Here is an 18,323-nt window from a genome sequence, read left to right on the forward strand (position 1 = left end):
AATTACTTTTTTCAAATTAAATTTTGTACTGGAATTACGAGCTATTTAAGAGCTTTCATTTACAACCAATTTCGATTTTTGAGCGCCACTCCTAAAAGAGCAAATAGATATAATCGATGGGGCGGCCAGTTCCACTTGTGACTGTGTTAGAGCTTCCTAGTGCGTTTAGTACCTCTGTGTGCATCCAAGGAAAAGTCCTGAATCGACTACATATGAGTCTAATTCTGCACTCGGTGCTTTAATTGTTGTCTGTTACTCTAAAGATTTTCCTTTTAGTAAGGTTTTCTGTTAATATAATTGAGCAACTGCAGTCAGGATTGCGTATACCTCGGCTTGGAGCACGGTTGCTTTTTGTCCTAGATTCTGAAGCCCTGTCAATTCCTTCCGTACACTCCACAGCCGGTGCCCTCCGTAGTTTTTGAGCCATTTGTGTAATGCACGATTCCATTCAGCTTTACCATACTGGTATAACCCTCCCATTCGTATCGAGCGGGGATTATCATCTTAAACAGGTTTTTTTATCACAAACTGTTTTGGTTATCCTCTCAGTTATCCTACCCTTGACGATTCCTCCTCTCCATTGACTCTCAGCCAGTATGCCTGTCTGAATGCCTCTGCTATAATTACCAGGTGTAGTGACGGTCAGTTCATATAGTCTCTATAGCTACTGTCAGGGACGTTATCATTGTCCTCATAATTCTAAGGCAAGCTTTGCGCTGCAGCTTGATCAGTATCTGTATGTTCTTCTGGGCGAAGGTCTGATTCTACCACACACATACGTAATAACTGGTATTATATTAGTGTATATCCAGGGACCTTGTGACGTTGTTCGCTATTTTTTCCATTTGTGATTTGAAGTTAGGTGCTTGGCCAAACGCAATGCCCAGGTATTTACCTTCTCTCACTACCTGTAGCTTGGTGCCCTACATTGCAACGTCCTTTAGCTTTGTCGGCCCTTATGCACGTGAGAAAAGCTAATGAAGTTTTTTTTCTGTTGAATTAACAGACAAGCCCTCTTCTTCGCACTATGTTCCCACTAGATTTAAAGCTCCTTGCCTCTTAACTGATACGGTCTCCTCAAATCCCCTACGTACTACAATCACTATGTCATCGGCGATTCTGGCGTAGCCCCTAATCTGTTTTTCTTTATTTATTACAAATTAATCTTTGTCCATGAATGACGAGTATAATTATATAAGTAAGTTTAATTTTGGAGCTCAACCCTCAATAGGTCAAATAGTCAATCTTTGAGGGCGGCCAGGTCCATTTCACAGTAGCCTTACCTCTGAGCTACCGGTTAGTTGCATCAGCACGTACTCCCTGTGAGTTTTGAGTGCATTTGTTTGTGTTAAAAGTGAAAACTTGGGGTGGTTTTGAATGTTTTCTCATCAGTGTTAGCAGCTAATCGGACCGATCTATGTCTTCTTTTGAACTATTGCGGAATCCAGAAGCGTTTCTTTTGGATCGCAAAAACCTAAATTCCAAGAGTCAGAGGGCCGAAGTAGATGCGTCGCTGAATAGATGATCACCAACTACTGGCTCCAACTTCGGAGCACCGGGCGCCACACCGTTGTATTAAGTCGCCTTAGACGTGTGCAGGGGGCTCGACGCGTGTGGACATTTCTTTCCCCCATACTCGTGGCACTCTTATGGCCCAAGAAAAACAGAAAACACAACAAACTACTCCGAGAGCACCGGCATTAAAGAGCCTAAAAAACTCTCCGGGGCGGCGCACCGAAAGCTAATAAGAGGAGGCTCTCGGTAAGATCAAAGCCTGGATCCTTGACAGAGTCGACGCTTTTCCCCAATTTACGGAATGTCGGCACGAGGGAGAGCGCTGTTGATCACATGCGCAAACCAGGTTTCGGTGGACAGCTTGAGGTCAGAGCTAGCGAGCTCCAGGGGGGGGGGGCGAGATTTGTGATTCTTCGAAACGAAGACCGTAAGGACACACGCCTGGATCCTCAAGTGGAACCTGAGAAGATCCCGAAAAGGATCGAAAGCCAAAATGCTGGAGATTAAATGATGCGGGCTACACCACAGTGTTTGCCTTTAGCGATGACCAGGGCCGTAGTCAGAGGCTCCGAGTAAGGGGGGTGTATGCAATAAAAAATGCCGACTTCAATAAAAATTCAAAATAATACACCGTACGGCGTACAACATTAAACGACGGCATTTTAACGCTGCCCATTGTGACCCTATTTTTTCCAAATGTATACTGTCTGCTATATCTTTTTCTGATTACTTAGAACCAATAAGGCAGTTAGCCAATTATCCGCCATAGAGGAACGCAAATGATTTTTAATTAAACTATATAATAAATACCAAAGTAATAATAATTATTATTATTTTATTATTTGTCATTATACAGAGTGCTCTTTTTTCGCGGCTGTCATGGATATGGATTCTATTTTATTTCTATTTGCACGAAAACCGAGTCGAAGTGGGACGTTTAGAAGACCTTTACAGAGGAATTTGATAAATATGGCCAGAATGGCATAGAACTTTTTTTTTGCGTTAGAGTCGCTAAATTTCATCTTATGAACTTTCATCAGAGTTATTTTTCTCTGACGTGCCATAGCTTTTAATTTACTACTTTGATTTTACCAAAATACCTTATTATTCAATTTTCACGACAGTGCTTTAGAAATTGCAGCAAACTCATTTGCGGATTTGCTTTGGTAGTTTACATTTATAATCAAGATAATTAATAAAAATGTCGTTTTAAATGTAGTAAAGCGTTCTTTTGGCAAGATTTTATTATATATTATTATTAACTTAAAAGTAGTAATCTATCCAAAACCGATTTTTGTCTAAAAGACACTCTTGTGACAATTGAATAATTAAGTGTTATATTTAAAATGTAATATAGAAATCCATAGTAAATTCTTTATTAAAAAAATCTAAAAATTCAATGTGACCCCTACGTTCAAAACAAATTCAAAAAATAATGTCATACTCTAAACCGCCCATTTCTGAAGTATAATAAATAAATAAATAAATAAATAGGTATACTCGTTTTTTTTAAATACAGAATTATTAAAACGTACAATTCAGTTCTTTTTAATTATTGAAACTAAAAGAGGTATCCCACAAGTGGTTTCAATGATTGATTCGCATTTTAAATTTAACTTTACACCAATTTGACCATTAGTTTTCAACATAAGAGATCCCATCGTCAGGCGCTAAAAATGACCACCCTGTATACTTATCTACCATCTATTCCTATCGCAACTTTTAAACCCATGCAAACATAACGGCTAGAAAAATTTGCGGAACATTTTTAAGCGACCTTTAACCATGAAAGGTAATGGATCTACATCCTCGTAATATCAATGAGAGTAACAACCAATATTTCTTCATTTTGCTACAAAACGGTTTTCCGGCTTACCGGCGTATTTTACGCAATTTTTTTCCAATATTAATTTAATTAATTTCATTTGAATAGCGATTTGCCGAGTGCCGACTAACTGAAGTTTTGCCGACGATGGTCACGCGTTAGGGGGGGTGTGACACCCCCCCATACCCCCCCGTCAATCCGGCCCTGACTACACCCATTGGGATGAACCCTTAAAACAATTGGGAACGAATTCATATTGATTACGCTAATCTAATGGACACTATAATGGGTAGCCAATTTTTAATATGTATTCGATTTATGAGAGAAGTACCGTCATCATTCTCTAGCATTAATCTTCTGTCGAAGGTATTTTTAGCGCATTTTCCAACTCATCTTGGAATGCGCTATTTATAACACTTCATGCGTCCGAGATCTTAACTACTCCCTCAGTTTTCAAGATATTTAGATTGTTCTGTTTGCATTCGGTAGCTTGTGGCTCTGGCACTTCAATCAAGAAAAATCTTGACGGTTAGTTTGCGCATGCGCAATGTCACCTTTCATATCTATATGGAGAGACTTTTTTTTCAAATTCTAACAAGAGATTCTTCTAGTAAAGACAAGCATATCGTATATTGTAAAAGTCCGATGTGCGCATGCGCAAATTGCGAAATGTCAACTTTCTTATTTGTAGAGATATTTTTGAAAATTTTAACAAATATTCTAATAAAGGCAAACATATTGCATATTTTAACCATAAGGTGTCCGAAATACTATTGATTATAGTGTGCATATCAATGGCTAAGTACTAAGTTTCTAATATTATAATATTCTTATACCTATCAGAATATTTATGACATAAGTAGGTAATTTATTTTCCTTTGTAGGTACATATAAATAGATCATTTTCGATATTTCTCACTCTAAAATATTTTATATCTGTTTCTATTTAAAATTTCTAATTAAGCATTAAAAAGCAAAAGAAACATAATAAACAGACGTAGTAGTGACAAATTGAAAGCAAAGATCATACTACACTTGAAAGCAAATTACTTGTACCGCATGCGGGTTAGAGGGTACCACACTTGCAGATGTGTTCCACACTGACTCCCTGTACTGCGCAAACGCAAGCGCGCTAAAATTTGAATTTGCTTTAACGTGCCACCATTTGTTTTGTTTATAATACCAGTTCCAGCTGACTTCCATATTACAAACCAAATGTCGCTGTATTTTCGGAAAGAATATATGTTCTTCTTCTCGAATTAAAGCCTTCGGTCACTACTGTGAATTCCAATTAAATACATTATAGCGCCAACTTGAAAGCAAACCTCTACTTTAGCTATCAGTCATGATCCTTGTCGTCTGGTTTTTTGTGATTCGTTCAGCACCGGACTCTCTCTTTACCATAGATCAATGTTGGTCTGTCTGTAACGTTATTGCTGTAAGTAAATGTCATTAACTCTTTCTAATTAACTATTACAGTACTTACCGAAGCAGTTTCCTAATATCGCCTTTGGCATATTCTATGACCATGCACTCCAAATGTAGATAACAACAAAATTCATCTTGATAACATGGCATTTTCATATACCTACCTACTACATAATATAATAGGTAAGCAGGTAAGCTAAATTATCTTCAATTATAACGTTTGCAGGTTATGTGTATATTATTTACCCGTTACACTTGACAGCTGTACACAAATTCAAATTTTAGCGCGCTTGCGTTTACGCAGTACAGGGAGAGGGAGTCAGTGTGGAACACATCTGCAAGTAGGGTACCACTACAACTAGTTCGTAAAGAACAGCCTGTAGATAATGTGCTGACGTCTCCACAAACAATTGCCATGGTTACTGTCAACACAAGAAAACTATACGTGGGATTTGGGAGGTGGTTATCACTGTAATCCCCCTTTAATATGTTCTTTATTTATAGCATATTAATTTAACAGAAAGTGGCAAGCACCTTATGTTCATTGTACCGACCTACCTTGTTTACTTCTAACATTCCGCGCGTCAACATGAATATAATTAATGTCCTAACCTTGAATATTTTGGTTTTTGTTTTTAAATTCTCAGCAGCGGCGAAAGTGAGTGTATTTTCAAATCAACATAGCCGTAAGTAACTCCTTTTTGTTTTTAGGGCACTTCATCCCGACAGACGCTAAATGATAGACAAGTGCACTACCTTTCCGATCTAACCGACACGCAGTACACAAAGGAAACATTTAAACATTTATTAGTACCGAGAGTCGTTGGAACCGAAGGGCACAAAAATGTAGCGAAATACATTATAAATGAATTAGACAAGCTCGGGTACGAAATTGAAGTCGACGAATTTCAGGAGAGAACCCCCATTTTCGGTACGCTTACTTTCAAGAATATCGTTGCGAGGTTAAACCCGAACGCTGCCAAATTTATAAGTTTGGCGTGCCATTATGATAGCAAGTACTTCGAGGAGTTTGATTTCATAGGTAGGTCTGAGCGATGTTAACATATGTTTAGCTTCTCAAGGTTGGCATGTTTAAAACAAAAGGTATAATAAGCTAATGTGATATTTATGTCTAAAACATGATACATTTTTGTTTTAGTCATGCTGAAGAACATAATTTAAAAAGTGTAGCATTTGAGAATGAAATATATCTTCTAGGGCTCTCACAGAATAATTGAATACTCAAGTAGTATTTCAAACTGCTAAAAAATTCTTAGATACTTTTGAAATGCATTAGGAATTTGTTTCGGGTATCATCACAACCTCAATGCACAGTTATGTCCAGTATTCGAACATTCAGATGTCTTCAGTACCAGCATTGAATAAAGAATCTGAATATTATTCAATGGTATACGAGTTAAAGCAATTTGAATAATAATTCCAATTTAATTATTAGTATTTTGTATAATTTAAATATCGATTTAAATTAAAAGCATAGGAAATCGTGATATCGGTGTTATTTAGACTGATAACAAAACCATTATAACATTTTATCTTTTTGCGGAATAGATACTCGAGTGGACATTTAAAACAACATGTATGGATGGCCAAAAATGTGTAAATGTCACACATAATTTTAGGGCTACTACCAATCAAAATAAATGAAACTGTCACCTCATTATTCGTTATTGAAAATCACTTCAATGAAGTCAACAGAATTTTTAGTTCAGTCAATCTATCCCATTTAGGAAAAGTTCAAATTAATTTTCTGTCAATGAAAAAATCTGTGGTAGAGAAATTAATTGTCTTTAAATTTGATGTGTGAACCCATGTCCTACAATCCCTATTTTTTATGTTTAAAATTGTTGAAATTTTATCCAACGTCGATTAGCACATGCCGCGATTTGAGCGCGCGCTACGGAATAAATTTAAATGAGCCAATGAGCGTCCAGTTACCTTTGGATTAACACAATCAGCTGACGTAATCAATCGTTTTAAATAAATTTCGCGGTCATTTTCGGAGATGAATTTTTTGATATGTTACTCAGTAGATTTTGTAAGCTATTTTTATTTTTTCGTCGACATCAATTTAATTTCAATCTCTATCTAAATGACTGTACCATTCAACCGAGCATTCGACACAAAATGGTTTTACTTTAGTATTTTTATTTTACTAACTACCACTCGGCTTGCCTAAACTTAACATGAAACTCAAAATTCACTGGACTAGTATAAGCACATGTGACCAAATTTTTTTCAAACCTCGACAAAAACTGTAAATCGAAAATGAAACCCTTAACTTACTTTGAAATTACTACTCGAAATCAAATAAGAATAGGTACTTACACTTTTTTTTGTTTACATGACGATCTTGGTCGACCTTAAATTTTCCGTTGAGTTAACTGTCAGGCGCATAGATTGCGTTTAGAACTTTACGGGTTTGTTCGTATTTACTGTGTGGTAGGTAAACCGGAAACTACCCCTTCCAAGTGAAAGTCATTTTCTCCGCGTTTGATTTATCTTCATCTGAATTCTTCACCAATTATAAAACCACTCCGCGCAAATTCACGAGCGATTGACTTAATCCTTTCTTACCCGCTTGACGTGAACGCTATCGTGACTTAACGCACATTGTCCCCAGCTGCTCAACCAACAACAAAATTCCGACTACTTTCATTTTTTGTAATACGGTCATCGATCATGCAAATACGTTCCACCAATCAAGTAAGTTCTTCTCAACGTATTAGGTCAATACCAACGGAGCAATAGCTTTTTAAAGGTTGGTCAAACGCCACAACGTGAAATAACAAAAAAAATGCATTTTTTCTGGGAAAACTCATGGAACCTTTTTGGAAATGTTTGAAAAAACCTTTATTTTTGTTTCTTATATGAATTACATTTCTTTACCCCCTGATTTTTGAAAGGATTTGTCCATTTTACTATGTAGGACTACCACCATAAGTATGCACTTAATTTTTATCCTACCGAAAAAAAACGAAAATTTTCAAAAAAGCAAAAACTACAATTTTGGTTCCCCATAAAATGTTATGTACCATTAATAGTCTTTTTAGTTATTTTGAAGAAAAGGAAATTTTTCCAAAATTACAAAAATGCTCTTTCACTTCAAGCTCAAATTTAAATCTATTAAACTTCTAAGAACACACTAGAAGTACTTACAGGGTATCTCAGTATTTGTTAGTGCTATCAAAAAAAGTAATATTTGTCGTGTTCTTGTTAAAGGGTCAAACTTAAAATCGTAAAATCAAAATTTGCACATTTTCGCTCGCTTAAAAGATTCGGGGGAAAATCAAAAATTATCAATTTCAAAATGGCATTATATTTTCATGTTAAAAGAGATACTCGAAAATGTTTATTACAAAAGTTTTTTTATGGTGATTGTTAAATATACGTGGTCAGATAAAAAGTTATCGGACCTCATTTTTTACTGGAACATCCTGTATATAATATCTTAAAAAGGTAGTATATTACATTCTGAAAACACAAAAAAATTCTATATTGGTTCAAAAAGATACAAAAAAGATTTCAAAAAGTTCAAAATTGTTTTGTATTTTTTTAAATTATTCGAACCTTTTTTTAATCTTTTTTTGAATTGAATTTTTCGAATTTTTTCAAATGCTATCTTTTAGATTAAAATATACAAGGTATTCCATTTGAAAAACGAAATTCTTTCTCAAATTTTTTGAATCACTTGATTTAGTGGGTCATATTTTTGAGAAGAGAACTTTATATTCTATCTTTTTAGATTAAAATATACAAGCTGTTACATTTAAAAAATGACATTCTTTATTAAATTTTTTAAATATTTGAATTCGATTTTTTTTGGATCATTTGAATTTTTTATCATCCCTAGTGTGTCATATTCTTTGTAAAGAGTTATATTTTTTTACTAAAATATACAAGATGCTCTATTTAAAAAATGACATTTTTAATATTTTTCGAATTTTTTTAATTACCTGATTTTTTTAGTAACATCATCTCTAGGTTCATATTTTTGAAAAGAAAATATACAAGGTTACATTTCAAAACTGAAATTCATTTTTTAATTTTAAAATAACTTCTCTAGTGTATTATATTTTTGAAAGGAGAATTTGCCATGATACCTTTTAGGCTAAAATATACAATGTGTTCCATTAAAAAATGTTTTTTAAAAAATATTTTTCGAATTTTTTTGAATCACTTGATTTTTTAAATTAATATTTAAAAAAATCAAGTGATTCAAAAAATCTTTAGTGTGTTCTATGTCATCCCCAGTTTGCCATATTTTTGAAAAGAGAATTTTTTGTTATGTTTTTAGATCAAAATATACAAGGTGTACAAAAAAATTATTTTATTTTTTATTTTTTAATATTTTTCGAATTCGATTCCCAGTCCCTCCATCTTTGGTGGTTTTTTCGTCCATCAGCTCCACTCATCTTCTAAAATTGAGTAAGTACCTGGAGTTTATCTCCGGGGTAGTAATAGGTGGATAGTGTTTCTTCCAGATATGGTGGGGGTAAATTAAAGTGACCCCTAGCACACTTAGATTGGTATACCATCTCAGATGTTCATAAAAGTGGGATTGTTAATATTATCAAATTTCCTTACTTTTCATCTTTCCTAAATTACCAATTTCAACAAAACTTGTAGGACCTTGCATTTTCCTACTTTCTATATAACACAATAACAGCATTTTTTCAAAAATCGGTATAATTTCCACAAACCCTTCATATTTTCTAAAAAATGTCATGTCGATAGCTTCGAGTTTCCTAGAAATTTCCTCAAAATCTTGCCTTTACATTAATTTTCCATAAGCAAATCGAATTGTGTTTCGGTTCAGTTCCAATTTCAACGCCGAAGTAATAAATAGTTAGCGTTGTCATAAATTGTCTATGCGTGTGTAATAAATAATATTTTAACTGATATAGGTCAATTCATTTCAAGACAATAGATAAATTTATTGTTAATAAATAAACTATGTAATTAAATTTCTCCAATTTCTATGCGAATGTGAATATCATATTGTAACGGAAATGCTCCAGACATGACGTCGCCTTTGGCGCTCTGGAATTTTCTACGCGCGCGATAGCGTGATTGTGTAGGAGTATTCGAGAATGTACTGGACTTACATTGCTTGCGTGTATAAATGGTTGCGGACCGAACATCGCGGCAGTCTACTACCGAACGAGTACGTAAACATCGAGCGCGGAAACATAAATTGCGAAGTGTGAGTGATATAAATAATCGATATAAATTGTACGGATTTTATAGTGTTTTAGTTCTGTTTAATAAATATTTATATAAATCGAACCCGAATTTATAAATAACGTTACAATATTTTCCTTTTGCTCTCCAACAGTTACCTTTTTAGTTCTAGAGAATTTCTTCAGTTCATGTCCTTCAAATCTCCGTATATTCCTCGAGAATCTTCTTGTTCTTCAAAGTGTCTTTTATTTTTCTATAACATCGGCCCTATTTTGCAATAATTTTCTCGATTCATCTCGGGTTTCCTTTTGTTTTCCATAAAATATCATTATACAGAGTGCGCCTTAAGTCCCGGAACGGTCGAATATATTGATCATAATAGTGATTTTGTGCACTTCCAGTTTGACTGGGAATATCCCCGGACATTTTATATACAACACTGTGTATATTTTTTTTGACTTTGTTGATGAAGAGCTCCATGTTGTGTTTGAGTATTCAGATGTAGACATAGAGAAATTAATTTTTGAGTCTCAATTTTCAATTTTAATTTCTCTATGTTTACCTATATTTTTTTTAAATTTGGGGTTATTTTCCGCCAAACCGGAAGTGGACAAAATCATTATGACCAATGAATTCTTTGCATTTTACTCTAATTTGAAAAAAATCCATTCGTGAATAACGACGTTTCGCACATTCTGGGCGCACTGTATATTTATTTTGTTACATCAAATTCATTTTCTCTCACATTGACCATAATCCCATATTCTGTAATAGTATGAAATATTTTTCAAAGTGTGTTATTTTCCAAAGTTTATTCCTTATCTTTCCTCAAGAAGTACTGCAAACATTTACTTTTTTTAGATAGGTAACATATCTTTCATATATTCATACTGGAATCTTTAAATTGTTTACTTTACTAATATTACTTTTTTGCTGTACTGCAAAAAAATATTTACGGGTATTTACCTTTTATTCTTCGTGTATATCACAAAACTGAAATAATGAATTTAAATAAGACGTCAAAAATAGTTGTGAACTTTATTTTGTTTCGTGCTCGGCGGCCCTTTTTTAATAAGAATGACAGATGCCATTAGAGTGCACAATCATTTGTTTTACTCGTACTGTTAAAGAGAGTTAGCCTACTGAGTCAAACCTATTAGAATGTCAATTTATTATCTGCTATAAAATGGTTAAGGGCTCTTTTTTTCAACCCTGTAACCTTCCTATATATTCGAGGTGCGACCGATTCCGCCGTTCCATGCGCGATGATGTTAAACCTGGCGAAGGTGCTACGAAAGGAACTAGACAACGCCAAGAATCGCACCGATATCAGTCTGAAATTGGTATTCTTCGACGGCGAGGAGGCGTTCGAGCAGTGGGGTCCCAACGATTCGATCTACGGTGCTAAACACTTGGCGGAGAAGTGGGATCAGACACTTCGTAACACGGCGGACGGCGCTTCTGTATCCCACATCGAGTCCATCGAGCTTTTGGTGCTGCTCGATCTGCTTGGCGCGAGGAATCCGAGATTTTACTCGTTTTTCGAAAACACCCGCTCTTGGTAGTATAAGTTGGGTGCCTTCGCGATTGTAATCCATCTGTTTAGGTACAACGTGCTGTCGAATGCTGAGAAACAGCTGGCCAGTTTGGGATTACTTACCGGGTATAAGCAGCCGTATTTTGTAGACCGTTCGCAGTATTCTTTTATCGAAGACGATCACATTCCATTTTATCATCGAGGTAATTGTGATGGGTAAATTAACTTGCTCAGTCTAATGTTTGTTTCGAAGGTGTGAAAATATTGCACATAATCCCGACACCGTTTCCGTTTGTATGGCACCGGCGCGAGGATGATGCAAGCGCTATTGACTTGAATGTCGTCGAAAATCTAAACAAGATCTTCAGAATTTTCGTTGCCAGAAGTCTACATCTGTCAGTAACACAAATTTAAACATGGTGCTTCATTAATAAAGGAACTGGTGGTATTAATACTCATTTATATACAGGGTGTTGCGGCATCTAATATATTCAGAAGAGACTAAGCACCCTGTATGCATAATAGGTTGGTGCAACGTGTTTTTGATACTTTTTATTCATCCACTGCTCTTGCATATTTACGCACACCGAATGTGTAATCAGTCTTACCTACTTACAGTTTGATACACTCGTAACCCAGTTTTTCACTTTCCTACATTTCAAACTTTGCTTTGCACCAACTTATACTCAATCTGAAAATGCCGCCACTTCTTTCTTCCCTCAAAGTACGATCTGATTTACCTCTAGTAATTTTTTTTTGTGTGCACAATAATGACGATCTGGTCTAAGTTTTAGACATTGGTAATTGTATCTCAGTTCTACTTTACAAAATAAATTACTCGAGTTTTGCATTACAATTTCTAACGGTCCTTTTCTTTCGATCAGCTTTGGAGACGATTTAAAACAGGAAACGGTCCAGGAAAAAAAAGAAGAATTGTAAAGCATGGTGTATGGTAATTATTGTTTGTCTTCCTAGTGCAGGGTGTAATAGTGCTCATGTGGCAATATCAAAAACAATTGCAAAATAGTCTGAATCAACTGTGGGCGTGTTAAATGCAACAAATTCATGTAGTGTGTCCTCCCACATGTGCACTATTAGATAAGCATTCCTTTGTACTTTCTATTGTTGATTAATTTACCTATAAAATGACGTAATACTTTTAGGCGTGTTACATTAACTTCCAAGTTTTTGCTAGGGAAATTCTCTGTGTCATGTTGGCAACAGGTTTAGTGCAAGGAAATTAGTACATCATTTTATAGTAGAAGTCTAAGAATAAGTTACTTATGGCCGTTTGCACCAATAAACTTGAATTAATTAATTACGGTACAAATGGCCGTCGACTGAAACCAGTGAGAGTGTAATAAATTGTTGAAGTGATAAGTGTTTATTAATGTGTGATTAATATATCATATAATGATTAAGACAGTTATCATTAAGAACAAGATTTACCGTAACAGGTTTCCATAAAAAGTAATCATCTTTTTGTGAAAATGACCTCGACTGAGAATGTCTTCCGTAGAATGTACACTAATAACATTGGTACAAAAATCTCTATTTTTCTAAACGTTTTCATTCACTAAACATGTACTTAAAGATACAAATTCGAGTGTAAGTTGCACAGCAACAATAAAATGGCATTAAAGTTAAGACATGATTTTATATTCAAACCGCAATGGTATTTTTGTTTGTTTTTTACTTTTAAGTGTTACCTACAATAAAGAAGTAAAAATGTTTTTCTATTTTTCGTTTACCAACTTCTATAGGCGCAGAATCATGGGGTGCTCAAAAAGTACAGCCACCGTGTCACAGCCAGTTTGTTATCTTGTCCCGGTCAGCAATGAATAAGGCAAAAAACTTCAATCAAATTGTTTTGTGTGAAATTTGCTAAATAAAAAAGCATAAACATCGTTTCTATCTTTACTATTGCATCTCTTTTTTATTAATTATAAAAAGTGAAACAAAAATATCAAAAAACGACTACAATATATTAAATAAAGAGCTAATCGTGGTTTATTGGTATTAATAGCCAACACTGGTTCCAGTGTTTCCATCTATGATTGTGATTTAAATATGAACATAAAATCTGATGTGCTGGAAAAACAATGGAATCCTGGTGGCCGGTGAATGTTGCTATTATCGCAGAACTAAAGATTATCATTAGACAGACACAACTTGTTCCTTTCTTTCAGTCATTGCAAATTTTTAATGACCCGTAATCTTACTTAGGTTTCACAAGAACAGGGTCCTGATGCTATACCTAATCAAATTATTTTTCAAAGACAATCGGAGGAAGTTACCTTTGGTTTTGTGATATAACACATCTGTCAGAGTTTTTGAATTTAAACGCATGAAAAGTTTGTTTAATAATGATCACAATTATTATTGATTGTAAAAGCTCGGAAATTTAAGTCGAAATAAATTACATTGCAAAAATAAACTTTGAAAATGGTAGTTCACCGAATAAAAATAGAAATAGGCTGGGGAAAAAAGAACTTACCAGTAAAAAAAACCAGCCGTCAAATTAATATCAAATTGTTTGTAATGATGTGAATGCGTAACATAAAATTATATCATCACAAAAAGTAGTAGTAGGTAAACTTCAAGAGGTAACATTTAGGTTAAAAACAAGTTTTGGGAATTATGGGTCAGGTAAGCAGGTGCCAAGATTCTAAGAAAGGGTGAAATACACACGATGTGACTCATCTTTGGTGCAATAAAGTCCTTTTGTTAAAAGCAAGATGGAAAATTACATGGTTTTGTAGGCAAATTTAACTAAAAACAAGATATGTGGAAATTATTGAATCGCCACTCATTTATCGCACATAGATTCTAAACTGAAGAGCTTTGATTAGCGTAATCCCGCTCCTGCAAGATAGGTAGCCCGCCCCTGGTTTCGAGTCTACAGTTGAAAGTCGAAGACAATCACGGAATTAGGTGCCATAGCTCAATTTTGACTACAGTTTTTACCACCCCCGTGACTGCTTCATTCACGGAGAAAATTGTTAGTTACCAATAAAAGTCAGTACATACATCAAACGAATCGGTAATTTCCACATAATAAAATTAAATGGTCAAAATTTATATGAATGTTACTTCAGGGACAAGACCAAGTAATCAACATCAATAAACATAAATTAAGCAAGCATCACACCAAAAACGTAAACAATGACAAACAATAGCATAACGATATCACATATGTGATTCTGCATTGCGGTTAAACCAAGTAAATTTCAAAAACATAAAGATTCAAACACAAAAAAATAAAATGTACAAAACACAAATACGATGTAAAGAAATGCAAAAATTACTACCTGCATTAAATAACACAAAATAACAACAAACATTTCAGCTTTAACTTAACTGCGTGACACAGGCATATAATTTTTGATACCTACATAGGTAGTAAAAAGTGGAATTTTCCAAAGGGCTTTTATTTGAGATGAATATACAGGGTGATTTCACCATCTTATAGTTAGCATCAATGCCAAATGTGATACTTTGTCATGACTCCTGAACATTTCAATTTTTATGTTACATGAAAACTGCTATATGGAATGGAATGGATCTTGATACCCCCTAACTCTTACATAATGAGACAGGCCATGTCCTAAAGCAGGCGCCTGAGCTCTTAACCATAAACAAAAATGATATTTTATGTGTATTCTTCGTACCGCCCTTGGTGTGAACATCGGGTTCCATTATACGGAGTGGCTATTAAAGATGGAACCGAAGTTCACTCTCAAATCATTTGAGATATAGACGTGAAAAGTAAAACGCTTCCATTTGATTTTATTTCACATATGTTAAGGGTAAGAAGAATATGTTTTTAGAAAGGGAGACGAAAATACCGGTTCTTTGGCACTAATAACGGTTCCGGTTCAAACTCTTGTGGCAAATGCTTCGACCATTATTCATCCAAGGACAAATGTAACCAACGCGCCCAGCTTTCCCCTTTTAAAAATTGCGTGGTTTCCAGGTTGCCAGTTCTCAAAAATGTGTGCATCGTCGTAAGTTGTATATACAGGGTGAAACCTTTCAGAAGGAAAAAAAATAGCGTTTCAAACCTGGAACTAATGTTCGGAGTACATTTTTAGTCATCCAAGAACATCAGCTCCGATCAGGCATGGTCTGATGACAGAAGTTTGATGCACGAAACAACTATAAAGAGGCTAATGAATGTCAAAATGAACGTTGAACTTATCTGTTTCCATTTCTGTCTAAATTAAAAAGCATATGCAACATTTTATAAACGTTATTTAAAAAAAAAACTACCAAAATAAAAAGGTTGGGCCATTTTGCACCAAACTTTTTCAAAACTGGAATTATTGCCATAAGAAATACATTGTAAACTTCGAGGCAAAAATGCAAGGTTGATTTCCAAATGAAATAGTAAGTGTTTAGTATCACTGGTTTTGTTAATTTTTAGCGCATTTCCACAAAAATAAAAAAATAGTATATTCAGATACAAGTGTATAATCAAGTCTCAACGAGTTTAAAGGCACGACGCAAAGCGGAGTGTGTTTTAAAGGCATTTTTTCGCACGCATTTGAGTGTTTAAAACGGAGATTGTGATTCAGGTATAATAAAAAATGCGCTATTGTGGCCCTTTGTCCGTCCGCTCGTTTTGCGACGCTACTAGTTCTTTATCTTAAGAGCTATTGTTCTACTTTTTTCGCTATTTGGTTCGTTATGGTGTCGAGGCTTGCACCAAGGAAGGAATTTTTTCTGCGTTTATTGCTAAAAAAGTTATTGTAAAAAAACCAACAAACCGTTTTTTACATGTTCCATAATTTTACACTTTTGCCGTATATTAACGATCCTAGAGATCATTTGTAATTTTGTATTGTTGTCTGTCGTCTGTCTCTTGGTCTGTCCGTCTGCTCCTTTGCCTGTCTGTCCCTCTATCTGTCCGTGTGAACGATAACTTTGTTTAGAAATGCACGATCGCTTTTACATCTCCGTTAATTATGAACTGAATTGCATGCAATTCAATATGGGCATAGCTTTAGACATATAATACGCAATGCCCAAAGTTGAGTCGAATCGATTCAAAATTCACAGTGCCCTTTTCGCATCTCGACCATTTATAAACCGAATTGCAAACTTTTTTACTTATAAAAGTATTTGAATGAAATTTAATACATAGGCACTTGGAATAAAGGAAAATCAAACGCCAATTTCAAAATTTGGTTTTGCGCATGCGCAGTGCCAACTTTTTTATTTATGGAAGAATTTAAACGAAATTTGATACATAGGTACTTGGAATAAAGGAAAATCAAACGCCAATTTCAAAATTTGGTTTTGCGCATGCGCAGTGCCAACTTTTTTATCTATGGAAGCATTTAAGTGAACTTTGATACTTTGGCGCTTGGAACAAGGAAAAATCTAACATTAGTTTCAAAATTTAGGCTCAGTTCCAACTTTCTTATTTAGAAAAGCATTGAAATGAAATTCTTCTTATAAACTGAAATTGAAATACCACGTCAAAAATGGATTGCCCATGTGCAATGCTATCTTTCATATTTGTGGCCGGATTTTTACGATTTTAACAGAAGTTGCATCTTACAAATGGGAAATGAATGCAAGTGGAAATGCGCTTTATGTAAATCGTTCAACGATTACTTTTTAACTTGTTTGTATGTACGACTTCTGGCAGGATCTTTGTCTATAAGGTTTTCCTGGTATCGTCTTTCGTGTGCGTAATATTTTTTATTTCTTCTTGTCTTTTCTTACGCACAAAATTCTGTGTTTTATTCTATTCCCTTCGTGATTATGTCTCACATCTTAACACCATAACACAAACTGATTATACAACATAGGCTCTATCCTGCCATCCGGTCTTAACCGACTGCTACCAAGATTCAAAAGTGGGGAAAAACGTTCGTCGTTTCGACTTGAAAGTTAGAGGGCTTTGCTGTAGTTTTTTACCAACCGTAAGTTGTAATTTAGGAATTAAGGTAGGTCACTTAGACTATGACTTTCCTTCTCTAAGGTAGGCCACGTTGCAGTGGCGGCCTGGGGAATTGAAAGATTATTACCTACTGCCTACAGGTACAAAAGTAATTTTGATCATTTCAAAATTATTTAAAATCACAGTTAGTAAATAATTTAGCCAAAATGGATTTTTCTAGTAATTTAGAGGCAATGAAGATTTTTCGGTCACCCTCGTATAAAATACTAAGAGCAACGTTATCAGGTGAAAAGAATCCAGAAGTCAAGTAACATTCAAACTCTCTTTGATCAGAAAAACACGAAAGACCGGCAATGACCCGAAGAAACCATGCAAGAGTTCTAATTTAGTTTACCCATCTGGGAAAACGCGCTAACAAATCAAGGAGAATAAGTAAGTCTCAAATATTTTAATCTTTAATTTTACATACAGTGGAAATTCAACAATAACATTTAGAATCACATAGAGATTACTATTGAAAAAGAATGTTTATAAACTATTATATTTTTATTGCTAACAATAAAATGACTAGAATTTGTATACAAAATACAATTGTGTAACAATAAATCTTATTGTTAATAGTAATTTAGGTTTGTAAAGTAAAGGCATGTAGTTTGTCCGTTTTTTTCTATATACAATAAGGTACCACAAGATTCAAGGTCTAAAAATTTTAAATTTTGGTTAGTTTTTATCAGCCCAATTTAGAATTCTATTTTTATTTGAAATAGTCATGTTTGGCGTCAAATTGTCACCAGCCTGTATATCTTATATCTTCCCTTCCTACGGGCTTTAAAATCATAATTGGATTGTAGTTGAATTATCCGACCTCTAGACATGTACACAACACACTTTATTATTGCAGAACG

General features: G+C 34.6%; 1 protein-coding gene across 1 annotated transcript; it reads left to right on the forward strand.

Moving 5' to 3' along the window:
* The first annotated feature begins 5,165 nt into the window (after positions 1 to 5,165).
* Positions 5,166 to 12,894, forward strand: LOC116173728 (glutaminyl-peptide cyclotransferase-like). The gene is made up of 6 exons (XM_031491398.1): positions 5,166 to 5,426; positions 5,480 to 5,810; positions 11,207 to 11,531; positions 11,577 to 11,710; positions 11,761 to 11,902; positions 12,392 to 12,894. Exons 1-6 carry the CDS (start codon positions 5,358 to 5,360, stop codon positions 12,444 to 12,446), a joined length of 1,056 nt encoding a protein of 351 aa, XP_031347258.1. The 5' UTR covers positions 5,166 to 5,357; the 3' UTR covers positions 12,447 to 12,894.
* Positions 12,895 to 18,323: the final 5,429 nt, after the last annotated feature.

Source organism: Photinus pyralis, unplaced genomic scaffold, assembly GCF_008802855.1.
Source record: "Photinus pyralis isolate 1611_PpyrPB1 unplaced genomic scaffold, Ppyr1.3 Ppyr1.4_LG6, whole genome shotgun sequence".
NCBI lineage: Eukaryota > Metazoa > Arthropoda > Insecta > Coleoptera > Lampyridae > Photinus > Photinus pyralis.

Bases quoted from the DNA above. Each gene is read 5' to 3' on its own strand.
- LOC116173728 (XM_031491398.1), top strand. From the start codon at position 5,358: ATGAATATAATTAATGTCCTAACCTTGAATATTTTGGTTTTTGTTTTT. The intron at 5,427-5,479 runs GTGAGTGTATTT...TTTTGTTTTTAG, and splicing joins AATTCTCAGCAGCGGCGAAA to GGCACTTCATCCCGACAGAC. The intron at 11,903-12,391 runs GTCAGTAACACA...TCTTTCGATCAG, and splicing joins GTTGCCAGAAGTCTACATCT to CTTTGGAGACGATTTAAAAC.